Consider the following 14,173-nt stretch of genomic DNA (forward strand, 5'->3'; position numbering starts at 1 on the left):
ACCAGGATTCAAACCTAGTCTGATTGCAGGCTCCATCTCTTGTGAGTCATGTGAAAACCAAACATCTTTATAAAATTCAGGTAAATTATCTCTGATATACAAAATAAGAGAAAAAAACTTATACACAACTAATTTCAAAGAGTCAAATCAGGAATGGGAGCATAGCTCAGTGGTAGAATACTTGCCTAGCATGTGCAAGACCCTGGGGTTGATCCTCAGCACCACAAAAAAAGAAGTTAAAAAAAAAAAGTCAAATGATGACACTTAATGTCTTCCCAGTAACTATCCCCTATTTAAAAGTATTAACCTCTAACTTGCCAAGTAAACACGTAGGAATTTACAAAAGGGTAAATTTAAATGTAGATCAAATAAAATTACCTGAACATAATTCTATTAAATTATACCTGCAATATTACAAGGTAATGTATTGAACTTATTAGTGCTAATACTTACCAGCTTCCTATTTCTATTTTGAATTTCATTTTAAATTTCAAAGGATTTTGTAAAACCAATTTGTTCATACAAAATACATTTCTGCCATTCAAAAATGGCAGCTACTAAGAATATAAACAACAATAAGTGTTGACAAGGATGTGGGGGAAAAGGCACACTCATACATTGCTGTTGGGACTGCAAATTGGTGCAGCCAATACAGAAAGCAGTATGGAGATTCCTTGGAAAACTGGGAATGGAACCACCACTTGACCCAGCTATCCCTCTCCTCGGTCTATACCCAAAGGACTTAAAAACAGCATATTACAGGGACACAGCCACATCAATGTTTATAGCAGCACAATTCACAATAGCTATGATTGCAGAACCAACCTAGATGCCCTTCAGTAGATGAATGGATTAAAAATGTGGTATATATACACAATGGAATATTACTCAGCAATAAAAAAGAATAAAATCATAGCATTTGCAGGTAAATGGATGGAGTTTGAGAAGATAATGCCAAGTGAAGTTAGCCAATCCCAAAAAAACAAATGCCGAATGTTTTCTCTGATATAAGGAGACAAATTCATAGTGGGGTTGGGAGGGGGAGCATTGGAGGAACAGACGAACTCTAGATAGGGCAAAGGGGTGGGAGGGGAAAAGGAGGGGGCATGGGGTTAGAAATGATGGTGGAAGGGGATGAACATCATTATCCAAAGAACATGTATGAAGACACGAATGTGTGAATATACTTTGTATACAACCAAAGATATGAAAAATTGTGTTCTATATATGTAATATGAATTGTAATGTATTCTGCTGTCATATATAACAAATTAGAATTTAAAAAATTAAAAAATTACATCTCTGTCATGAACATTTTAAAAGTAGAATTATATATTATAAATGCTTTTGTAAAACATTTTAGGGGCTTTACTTAACTGTAACATTTTACCTGGTAGTAAAAGAGTGGTTTTGAACACCTTACCTTTGAGAATCCCAGTTCCACAAGTAATCTGTCAGCTACAAACTCAATATACTGTTTCATCAAAACACAGTTCATCCCAATGAGGCCAACTGGCAAGGCTTCTGTTAAAAACTCCTGGAAGATAAACAAAACCAGAATAAAGCACAAAGACAGAACAATAAGGTATTTTCCAAATAGAGAGAAGGTTTTGGTTTTATTAATATTCTAAGACAATGATTTTGCTCAAGGAAAGTGTACTAGGATAAATTCTTTCAACATGGAAAATGATCACCACTGGTGCCTTGTTCTGAAATACCTAGAAAAAGATTCACCAAAGATGATCATCATGGGAAGCATGAATATGAAAGAGAGGTGGAAAGACAGAAAACTCAATTAACAAAGAATATGAGATAAAACAGAAGTGGATTAAGGGGTTGGAAGATAAACTGAACTCTACATTCAAAGACAATGTTAATAGATAAAAAATAAAAACATATTAACCACATGCTTTCCTCCTTCCAATATGAAAACCATGCTTGTTAAACTATGCGATGTTTTTAAAGCTAAGCAAATTTTATTTTTAAACTAATTTTTTCTTTCTTTTTTATTTTCATCTATTTATTTATTTATTGTGTGTGTGGTGGGGGTACTGGGGATGTGTGTGGTCCTGGGTATTAAATCCTGGCCATAGTACATTCTAGGCAAGCACTCTATTGCTCAGCGTCCTGATAAACTAATTCTTTAGAATAAATAAAAACACATTTTAAGTAGAACATCCAGCTTTTTGTAATCAGAAATCTTTACATACCATAAGTTAAGTTTTACTATTCAATAATTTATTTACTTATTGATCTTATAAACTGTACATGCTTCATGTCAGGTGCCCTGTGAAGTTATTGAGAATAAAAACAAGAAACCACAATTGTCAGGCACAGTGGTGCACACATGTAATCCCAGAGAGTCAGAAGGCTGAGGCAGGAGAAACAAGACTAGCCTGGGCAACGTAAGTAAGACCCTGTCTCAAAATTTTAAATTTTAAAAACAGCTGGTGGTGTTGCTCAGTGGCAGATGATCCCTGGGTTCAACACCCACTACCACACACATACACACACACACACACACACACACACACACACACACACACACACACAAATAGAAAACATCATTATCATCCAGTAGCCATTAAATTTAAAAACATAAAGCTGTAACAATTAAAATAGTTTGTTATACCATGAAATTTGACAGATAAATCAATGAGACAAATAGCCCTAAAGCAGATTTTACTTATACAGAAAACCTTAAAATATAACAAACACTGATTTGTAAACCAAATTATAAACTGACATGAAAATTGCAACACATCATGAAATCATCATCTTTAGGTAAAAACAAATATAAGCAGGTTTATATAGTCAATTTGACAGTACAAGATGATGATTTTATGAATCAAATATAACAATGCTAAAGTGGGCACAGTGGCACATGCCTGTGGTCCCAGCAATTCAGGAAGCTGAGGGAGGAGGATCAATTGAGCCCAGGAGTTCAAGGCCAGACTGGACTGTATAGCAAGACTGTCTCAAAATAAATAAATAAATAACACTAATAAAATAATGGCACAAACATCAGAAAAAGTGAGATGTGCTAAACTTTATAAATTTCCCTACTTACCTGCTCAATTTTGACAGCATTAACAATGATCTCCCTCACTCTTTCTTCTGAAGGCTTATTTACTAAGTACTGAAACATTAGGCAAGCAAAGTCACAGTGAAGTCCCTGAAATAGAAGACAAATGCCATTGTTACAGCTTTTAATCTGCTATTTGCCCACAGTGATGCATACTGTATAAATATTGTGTAAACAAATCATATAAAACAGATTCTAAGAACACAATGTGGAAATTTATAGGGAATTAAAGAGAAAAATAATGGAATTCCCAGCAAAATTTACATGATAGCAAGGTAAAATCAATTAACATTTCTAAATTACAAAAAATAATAATAATTATGTAAGCAACCAAATAAGGGAAAGGGGGAAAGGAACATATATTTTAAATGACTACAAGTAAGAGTTGCCTAGGTTTTTATAAATGAATCAACAAAACTCAAAGACAATTCAAAGATCCCTAATTCAAAGGTTGTTATTACAAGGATTATTTACCTGGTTAAGTTATCAATACCCAAGGGAAAAAAAAAAAACTAAAAGAAAAAAAACCCCACATCTCTTTTAACAACTAATCTTAGAAAATTTATTAGTGAAATGTTTTTTTTCTGCAGACTTGATTCAAGAAGAATACTTCAAATTACAAGAGGGTGTATGTAAAATAAACTACTGAAAGATGTTAAGGAAAGAGTTGATTAGAACTGACAACTAGCTACCTATTACAGAGACCAGTAAATAAAAGGTAGACACTCATAATTGTCAAATCAATAAATGAATAAAACTAATTTTGAGTTTAAAGAATTCCATTAAAAATCCCAGTGGGATAGTGGGGGTGTTGGTAAGAAAGAATGAAGGAACTTTGGATTGTGCAGAGGGAGTGAGGGTAGGGGTGGGGTTGTGAGGATGGGAAGGATGGTGGCTTGAGACGATATTATTACCCCATTTACATGTATGATTACACTGGTGTTGTGACTCTGCACCATGTACAGCCAGAGGAATAAGAAGTTGTGCTCCATTTGTGTATAATATGTCAAAATGCATTCTAATGTCATATATAACTAAATAGAACAAATTAAAAAAATTTTTTTTAATCCCAATGGGATTTTTTTTAATTCAAAAAATAAAAATCTGGAAGAATAAATAGTTAGGTCCACACAAGAATACTTTAAAAATGAAAGTTTTCAGATTTATTCTACCAATTATTAAAATATATAATTATAGTAATTAGAATAGCTTGTATAGCATCATAAAAAACTTACTCTAAGGTAAGTCAATGAAGCAGAAAAAATGACCATGAGACAGATTTTAGTATAATAAAATCTTAATATGTAATAAAGAAGACAGCAGAAGTTGGTGGAGAAAGGATGGATTACTGGAAAGAGAAGTGAAAGTGTCTGAACTAAAACTAAGTTAAATTCTAACTTACTCTATATCATACTGCTTTTATACTAAATTCTATGCTTATACTAAACAAATTCCAATTGTATTAGAGAATTAAATGTTAAAAAAATCAAGAAAAAAAATGTGATAATTTAGGGCTGGGGACATAGCTCAGTTGGTAGAGTATTTGCTTTGCATGTACAAGGCCATGGGTTCAATCCCCAGCACCACACACACACACACACACACACACAAAGTGATAATTTAACTTTTCTGGGAGTAGATCACATAAAATTTAAGATTTTTTTTTTGAATACTGTACTCAGTTTAATGTAATAAAAAACCCATGACTGCTAAATTGCTACAGTGAAATTTAAGATTTTTATATGTTAACAGAAAAACAAAATTTAAAAAAGGACAAACAGAAAATATAAAACAAATGTAATAAAATTCACATATTCTGTTATATTCATGCAATAAATATAAGAAATGAATATACAAATTCAGTAAACAAACACTTCTTGAAAGAGTTCAGTTAGTCACTGTATATTGTGAATATACCAATGAACATGCAAACATTCATCCTTCCTTTAAGGATTATAGACTATCAAATAAATAAACCTTTAAATATTAAGAGCACTCCCAGTTAAATATGAAAAATATTAATATAAAACAGAAATAGAGGCAAAAAACAAAAATATAATAACTACTGAAAAATACATATGACTAATATAATTTTGAAAAAAGTTCAATCTAAGTAACAATCAAAAACAAAACCAATTCTAAACCATTGGTCCACCCGCCTGTTTTGGTACCAGTACCATGCTGTTTTTGTCACTATTGCTTTGTAATATAGTTTGAAATCTGGTATCGCTATACCGCCTGATTCACACTTCCTGTTTAGAATTGCTTTTGCTATTCTGGGTCTTTTATTTTTCCATATGAATTTCATGATTGCTTTGTCAATTTCTACAAGATATGCCGTTGGGATTTTGATTGGCATTGCATTAAACCTATAGAGAACTTTTGGTAATATCGCCATTTTGATGATGTTAGTTCTGCCTATCCATGAACAGGGTATGTTTTTCCATCTTCTAAGATCTTCATCAACTTCTCTCTTTAGGGTTCTGTAGTTTTCATTATATAAATCTTTCACCTCTTTTGTTAGGTTAATTCCCAAGTATTTTATTTTTTTTGAGGATATCTTGAATGGAGTGTTTTTCCTCATTTCCGTTTCCGAAGATTTGTCGCTGATATACAGAAATGCCTTTGATTTATGCGTGTTGATTTTATATCCTGACACTTTGCTGAATTCATTTATTAGTTCCAGTAGTTTCTTTGTAGACTCTTTTGGGTCTTCTAGGTATAGAATCATGTCATCTGCAAATAGTGATACTTTAAGTTCTTCTTTTCTAATTTTTATGCCTTTAATTTCTTTCGTCTGTCTAATTGCTCTGGCCAGTGTTTCGAGAACTATATTGAATAGAAGTGGAGATAGAGGGCATCCCTGTCTTGTTCCGGATTTTAGAGGGAATGCCTTCAACTTTTGTCCATTCAGAATGATGCTGGCCTGAGGCTTAGCATAGATAGCTTTTACAATGTCAAGGTAGGTTTCTGTTATCCCTAATTTTTCTAATGTTTTGAACATAAAGGGATGCTGTACTTTGTCAAATGCTTTCTCTGCATCTATCGAGATGATCATATGGTTCTTATCTTTAAGTCTATTGATGTGGTGAATAACATTTATTGATTTCCGTATGTTGAACCATCCTTGCATCCCAGGGATGAATCCTACTTGGTCATGGTGCACAATTTTTTTGATGTGTTTTTGTATTCGATTCGCCAGAATTTTATTGAGGATTTTTGCATCTAGGTTCATTAGAGATATTGGTCTGTAGTTTTCTTTCTTTGAGGTGTCTTTGTCTGGTTTCGGAATCAGGGTGATGTTGGCCTCATAGAATGAGTTTGGAAGAGCTCCCTCTTTTTCTATTTCCTGAAATAACTTGAAAAGTATTGGTTTTAATTCTTCTTTAAAGGTTTTGTAAAACTCCGCTGTATATCCATCCGGTCCTGGGCTTTTCTTGGTTGGTAGTCTTTTGATGGCTTCTTCAATTTCATCCATTGATATTGGTCTGTTCAAATTGTGTGTATCCTCCTGACTCAGTCTGGGCAAATCATATGACTTAAGAAATTTATCGATGTCTTCACTATCTTCTATTTTGTTGGAATATAGGTTTTCAAAATAATTTCTAATTGTCTTCTGTATTTCTGTAGGATCTGTTGTAATATTGCCTTTTTCATCCCGTATGTTAGTAATTTGTGTTCTCTCTCTTCTTCTCTTCGTTAGCATGGCTAAAGGTCTGTCGATCTTATTTAATTTTTCGAAGAACCAACTTTTAGTTTTGTTAATTTTTTCAATAGTTTCTTTTGTTTCAATTTCATTGATTTCCGCTCTAATTTTAATTATTTCTAGCCTTCTGCTACATTTGCTGTTGTTTTGCTCTTCCTTTTCTAGGGCTTTGAGGTGAAGTGTGAGCTCATTTATTTGTTGGTTTTTTCTTTTTCTGAGGAATGACCACCCAGGCGGGTGGACCAATGGTTTAGAATAGAGGACACAGAGACTGATCCACAAAGTTACAACTATCTTATATTTGATAAAGGGGCTAAAAGCATGCAATGGAGGAAGGATAGCATCTTCAACAAATGGTGTTGGGAAAACTGGAAATCCATATGCAACAAAATGAAACTGAACCCCTTTCTCTCGCCATGCACAAAAGTTAACTCAAAATGGATCAAGGAACTTGATATCAAACCAGAGACTCTGCATCTGATAGAAGACAAAGTTGGATCCGATCTACAAATTGTGGGGTCGGGCTCCAAATTCCTTAATAGGACACCCATAGCACAAGAGTTAACAACAAGAATCAACAAATGGGACTTAATTAAACTTAAAAGTTTTTTCTCAGCAAGAGAAACAATAAGAGAGGTAAACAGGGAGCCTACATCCTGGGAACAAATCTTTACTCCTCACACTTCAGATAGAGCCCTAATATCCAGAGTATACAAAGAACTCAAAAAATTAGACAATAAGACAACAAATAACCCAATCAACAAATGGGCCAAGGACCTGAACAGACACTTCTCAGAGGAGGATATACAATCAATCAATAAGTACATGAAAAAATGCTCACCATCTCTAGCAGTCAGAGAAATGCAAATCAAAACCACCCTAAGATACCATTTCACTCCAGTAAGATTGGCAGCCACTATGAAGTCAAACAACAATAAGTGCTGGAGAGGCTGTGGAGAAAAGGGTACACTTGTACATTGCTGGTGGGACTGCAAATTGGTGCGGCCAATTTGGAAAGCAGTTTGGAGATTCCTGGGAAAGATGGGAATGGAACCACCATTTGACCCTGCTATTGCCCTTCTTGGACTATTCCCTGAAGACCTTAAAAGAGCATGCTACAGGGATACTGCCACATCGATGTTCATAGCAGCACAATTCACAATTGCTAGACTGTGGAACCAACCCAGATGCCCCTCAGTAGATGAATGGATAAAAAAATGTGGCATCTATACACAATGGAGTACTATGCAGCAATAAAAAATGACAAAATCATAGAATTTTCAGGGGAATGGATGGCACTAGAGCAGATTATGCTTAGTGAAGCTAGCCAATCCCTAAAAAACAAATACCAAATGTCGTCTTTGATATAATGAGAGCAAGTATGAACAGAGCAGGGAGGAAGAGTAGGAAGAAAAGATTAACATTAAACAGAGACATGAGATGGAAGGGAAAGGGTGAGAAAAGGGAAATTGCATGGAAATGAAGGGAGACCCTCATTGCTATACAAAATTACATACAAGAGGTTGTGAGGGAATGGGAAAATAAACAAGGAGAGAAATGAATTACAGTAGATGGGGTAGAGAGAGAAGCTGGGAGGGGAGGGGAGGGGGGATAGTAGGGGATAGGAAAGGTAGCAGAATACAACAATTACCAATAGGACATTATGTAAAAATGTGGAGGTGTAACCGATGTGACTCTGCAAGCTGCATTTGGGGTAAAATTGGGGGTTCATAACCCACTTCAGTCCAATGTATGAAGTGGGTTATGTCAAGAGCTTTGTAATGTTGTGAACAACCAATAAAAAAAAAAAAAAGAAAAAAAATAAAAACAAAACCAAATAATGAGATGTAAACTGCTCTTATCAAATTTATCAAATACTTGGCAAATTAACCCAAATTCTGGTGAGTATATGGTAAGAAAATGATCATACATTGCTAGATGAAGCAGAAAAAGTCTATAACATTTCTGGAAAGAAATCCACAAGTGTAAGTGATCACATAACCTGCTAATTCTACTTCTTGTGATCAAGTGTAAGAAAATAATATAAAGTTAGGACAAAGCTTATATACAAAGTGTGCATTTTATATAACAACAACAACAACAAAAAATGAAAATCCTAAAGACAACTTAAATTTCCAATTATTGTCAAATAAATAATGCATTCATCTACTATTATATATCTAAAAAAACTGTTTTCCAAAAATGCTTAATAGCATAGAAAAATGCTCATAATATTTTCCCAAGTGAAAAAACTGAAAGTATAATTTGTGAAACTATTGTATTTATATATATTTGCATAAATATAAATGTAGAAAACAGTCTAGAAATATAATAAAATTGTCAAAGTGATCACCTGTGTGTTGTGTAACTTTTTGTTCTCTAAATTTTCTATAATAAACATATAATCATATATGACATTTATGATAAAAGTTATCAGAAATTTAAACATATTAAAGATCAAAAAGTAATTATAGAAAACATTTTATGGCACTTAAAAAATACTTTCAGCTGGGTATGGTGGCACACACCCATAATCCCAGCAAATTGGAAGGCTGAGGTAGAAGAATCCCAGTTTTTAGTCCAGCCTCAGCAATTTGGTGAGAGCCTGCCTCAAAATGAAAAATAAAAAGAACTGTGGATGTAGCTTTGTGGTAGAGTGCCTCTGGGTTCAATCCCTGGTACTGAAAAAAAAAAAAACATGCTTTCATATATACTGTTCACTGCATTAAAAAAAAAAAAAAAAGCCCTGTTAAGGTTTATAGTTGAGGAAACTAAGGATCAGATAAGTAAAGTAACTTGACAAGGTCACTTAGATATAAACTTAGATATAAACTTATAAAATTAGTATAGTCAATAAATGTGAACTGAATGGCTGTAATAGGATGACTATTGAGACAGAAGGATCAATGAGACCAGGTCTCTATGCTAAGAAACTCAAACTCTAGCAGAGGAGAGACAAATATGTATTGTCGACTCTAACACAGAAGGACAAGTTTAGATTTTGAAGGGATACATAAAAGAAAAAAATGGTCAATTTGACCCAGTTGGATAAGGAAAATTTTAAGTTGCCTGCTTCGAGAAGGTCATCAACAGGTAGAAAAAAAAAAGTGGTAGGAAAAATGGAAAGGGTTTTGCAGACAGAGGGAGAGATAAGACTTATGATTGGATGTGGCTAAATAGGAAAGAAGCAATTTGAAATGACTCCCAGATTTCAAACTGGATGACTGGAGGGTGAGTAGGGGGAGACTCATTAAGGTAAGTAAAACAGAGGAAGAACATATTTTGAAAGAAAGATGATATGTTTGATTTCTGAAATGTCAGATTTGAGATACCTGTGGACTAATCCAGGAGAAAACAACTAAGGTGTACCTATTTGTTTGGAGATCAGGAAAGACTATCTGGGATAAAGATAAAGTCTGGGGAACTGTGAGCTTTTAGATGGTAGCTGATATCATGTGAATAAATAAGATGAGCCAGAAGGTCATACATAGTCAAGGAGTCAGGGAGGCCAAAGCAGATGTCCAGAAGCATACTAATGTTCAAGAATGAGCAGGGACTGAGAAGAATGATGAGAGACACAGTAAGAAAGTGCAATCTTACCGGACATAGAAGAAACGACTTCCTATTTCCTTTTAATTACCAGGGTACCAGGGTATTTGAGTCACCATAAGCATTTCCCAGAGGAAAGAAAAGTAGACATATGAAAACAAATGAAAAAAAAAAACATATGAAAACAAATGTAACTGGAGAAACACTTCAAACCTTACTTCATCTCTGCTGATCAGTTCATTAGAAAATGTGAGCCCAGGCATGAGACCTCTCTTCTTTAGCCAGAATATAGCAGCAAAAGATCCTGAGAAGAAAATTCCTTCCACAGCAGCAAAGGCCACCACTCTTTCCCCTAGGAGAAAAAAACAGTTTCACTTTCTAAATATCACATACTGCAAATATTTGCAAGTTTATATATTTTTTTAATAATACCTCAACTATTTTTCCAAGAAATAAACAAGTTAGTGCAGTGGCCAAAGATCTTCAGAGAAGGAAATATTCTACCCTACCTACTAGGACAGAAAAATATGTCTACTTCAAATCCTATATCAAACAACTCCTGTAGACTTGGTTTCTGGGCAAAGAAAAGACAGAAGGATCAATGAGACCAGGTCTCTACGCTAAGAAACTCAAACTCTACTCAAAAAAATAAGTGATTTGCCTGTAACCTTCAGGTGCTTGTGAATGCAGGCACATGCATGTGAGTACAGTATGTGCACATACTGCTGAGATTTATATTTTTAGCAACCTATATAGCTTACAAACTAGTTATAAAATTTCAAAGACACTGTCATGAATATGCAATTAAAATATAGACGAACCCAGCTGATGATAATACATATACCTATAAGGTAAAAATGTCTTATCACAGCCAGGTGTGGTGGTGCACGCCTGTAATTCCAGTGACTCAGGAGGTTGAGGTGGTGCACACCTATAATTCCAGGTAGGACAATCTGAAGTTTGAGACCAACCTCAGCAACTTAGTGAGCCCTTAGTAACCTTGCAAGACCCTGTCTCAAAATAAAAAATAAAAAGGGCTGGAGGTGTGGCTCAGTGTTCCCAGGTTCAACAGCCAATACCAAAAACATAAGCAAAAATATCCTATCATCCAAGCAAAAATACTATCCTCTGCTAAATACATAAGGGCCAATTTCAAAAGTTTCTTTCTTTTCAGACGCCTATTCCTGAAATATATCTAGTGGCATAATCTATAACATCATCTCCAGGAAATGATTAGACTTAATCCAAAGATTACACACATGCCCCTTATGTCACCATACTGCATATCTAGGGAGAAAGGTTGTAGATTGTGAGAAAAAGGCACTGAGTGCTTGAGGAAACTATAGGCCTTTGTTACTGATGACATAGTTTGTATTTCTTATACATGTATCTTTTTTGTAGGCGCTGGGGACGCCAGGGACTGAAACCAGGGACGCTTAACCATTGAGTCACATCCCCAGCCCTTATTACTTTGAGACTGGGTCTCACTAAGTTGCTGAAGCTGGCCTCAAACTTCCTCCTGCCTCAGCCTCCCGAATCACTGGGATTACAATTGTGCACCACAATGCCCAGCTAGTATCTTATACTTTATATCCCTTGTACTTGTTGCAGGAGCAAACACATAGCAGGCACTTAATAAATATGTCCTCAACCAAACCAATGGAAATTATAGAAGATGTTAAGAAACATTAAAATTCATTCTATAGAAAACACAAAAATGTGATGTAGAAACTGAATAAATATTTTAAATTTCCAGAACAAATATAATTACAATATTTAAATTTTAAAAAGAAAGTTGACTAAATTCAAATGTTTCTGGCTGTCGCTAAATAATGCTCTGGTTTGTCCTTGTTTCTCCTTGATTATCAAACCAAATCAGATAGATCAATTATATCATATACTTGGTAATCCAAATTTCTATTAGTAGTCTAAAACATGGGAAAGACTTATGAAGTATTTCATTTTTACAGACACAATTTTAAAATTAACTTCAGAAAAAAAACAAAAGAAATATAAATTAAACAAATATTCACTATGTCAAAGGAATGGTTGATTGGTTGATTGGGTTTTGGCATGGATGAGGATAAAACCCAGGACTCCACACATTCTAGACTGAGCTATACCCTCAGCCCTCAATTGTGGAAAAGAAGATTCCTTAATGTGTTATATACTAACTAAATATTAAAATGTAATAAAAATAATCACTAAGCTTAAGCAAAACATTCATCATTAGTTTAACATAATTTACTATACTTTTATCTTCCTATTAATAAAATGACAGGTAGTTACATTTGATACATTTTAAATTGGCATTAAGGTAACATCATATGGATAAATATCTATAAGAAAACAGGACTAATAAAAATATTCTGATGGGCGTAGTGGCGCACTCTGTAATCCCGGCAGCTCAGGAGGCTGACACAGTAGGAACATGGAGTTCAAAACTAGCCTCAGCAAAAAGCGAGGCGCTTAGCAACTCAGTGAGACCCTGTTTCTAAATAAAATACAAAATTGGGCTGGGGATATGGCTCAGTGGTCGAGTGCCCCAAGTTCAAATACTAATACCCCCCAAAAAAGAAAAATATATATATCTTTCCCCCTTGTTCAGAATGTATATAATGAATATAATATTATATATCTCATTCTGAACAAGGGGGAAATTGTCATTTTAACCATTCCATGCATTCATATGAATACCAAAGAATGAGAATCATAATAAATAGTTATAGATGACCATTTTTGGAGAAGACTGAAGGATTGTAAAGGGTAAATTTTACAAATTTTCAAGAATATATGTGAAATTAAAAGAGAGTCCCAAAATATTTCTTCTAAAAGGAAATGAATGTTAAAGCCTCATGATTTGTTTGAGAGAGAATAAAGTGGGATATATTTTTAAGATAGCTGAGCTCTATGATGCAAGACTGTTTAACTAGAACTTGAAGTATAAAATATAATTTTATTACATATATTAAGGTTTAATATATCCGTTTTAAAATTTTTAAATTTTTATCTCTACTACAATTGAATCTCCTTATAATATATGAACTTAAAAACTAACAATTTAAAAAAAATTTTTTTAGTTGTAGATGGACACAATAACTTTATTTATTTATTTTTTATGTGTTGCTGAGGATCAAACCCAGTGCCTCATAGATGCTAGGCGAGCAGCACTCTACCACTGAGCCACAACCACAACCCCTAAAACTAATTATTTTTTAAGGAGTATTTTTAGCTAAAATTAATGGATTACAGGAGTCTGGAGATAAGGAAAGAACAGTTGCTACACTGGGTCCTCACTTGGTGTGAAAGTCACCTAGAGCATCCCCCAAAATGTTAGGCAAAGACTTCAGCCAGATGAAAGAGTTGCCTTGTTAACCTAAGTTACTAATGGTGTAGATGGCACAATTAACTTTAAAAAATGCACTTCTTCTTTCTTTAAAGGAAAGTACAGTATGTGGTAAAGCAAAACAATATTTCTGTTACTGTCTTTTAGTTCCACTTGCAAAATAGAAAGCTACCAATGTGCATTTCACTCTTCTCCCTTTCCCTTCTTATTTCACTCCTCCTCCTGCACCATTTTAAAATATATTCTTTCTTCTGAGACCCTAAATCAGAATCCTAAGTGGGATTTTCTTTGAGATTAAACAATATGAAAAATCTAGCTGTGGCTGCAAGATGATTCCATCCTTCTCCGTTTTCTCTATTTCTAGTTTGTCTTTCTTGGGTGGTATCAGAAAACACCAACTTTCTGTAAGTTATTCATCATTTTCTATCAGTATCTATCCATACTAATATTTTCAACGCATATTGAACACCCTGATATTTTCCTGCTT

The 14,173-nt window shown here is 34.2% G+C and overlaps 1 protein-coding gene across 2 annotated transcripts in view; it reads right to left on the bottom strand.

Annotated features, from left to right (window-relative positions):
- RRM2B (ribonucleotide reductase regulatory TP53 inducible subunit M2B) overlaps positions 1–14,173 on the bottom strand; it is a 42,871-nt gene that overhangs the window by 8,656 nt on the left and 20,042 nt on the right. For both annotated transcript variants that reach the window (XM_081266562.1, XM_081266561.1), the window contains exons 6-8: positions 10,559–10,692; positions 3,071–3,175; positions 1,424–1,537 (exon numbers count right to left, since the gene is read on the bottom strand). In XM_081266562.1, the coding sequence (XP_081122688.1) occupies positions 1,424–1,537; positions 3,071–3,175; positions 10,559–10,692 (353 nt within the window). The remainder of the gene's footprint in view (positions 1–1,423; positions 1,538–3,070; positions 3,176–10,558; positions 10,693–14,173) is intronic.

The sequence above is a fragment of the Spermophilus citellus genome (assembly GCF_964194105.1).
Source record: "Spermophilus citellus genome assembly, chromosome: 14".
Taxonomy (NCBI): domain Eukaryota; kingdom Metazoa; phylum Chordata; class Mammalia; order Rodentia; family Sciuridae; genus Spermophilus; species Spermophilus citellus.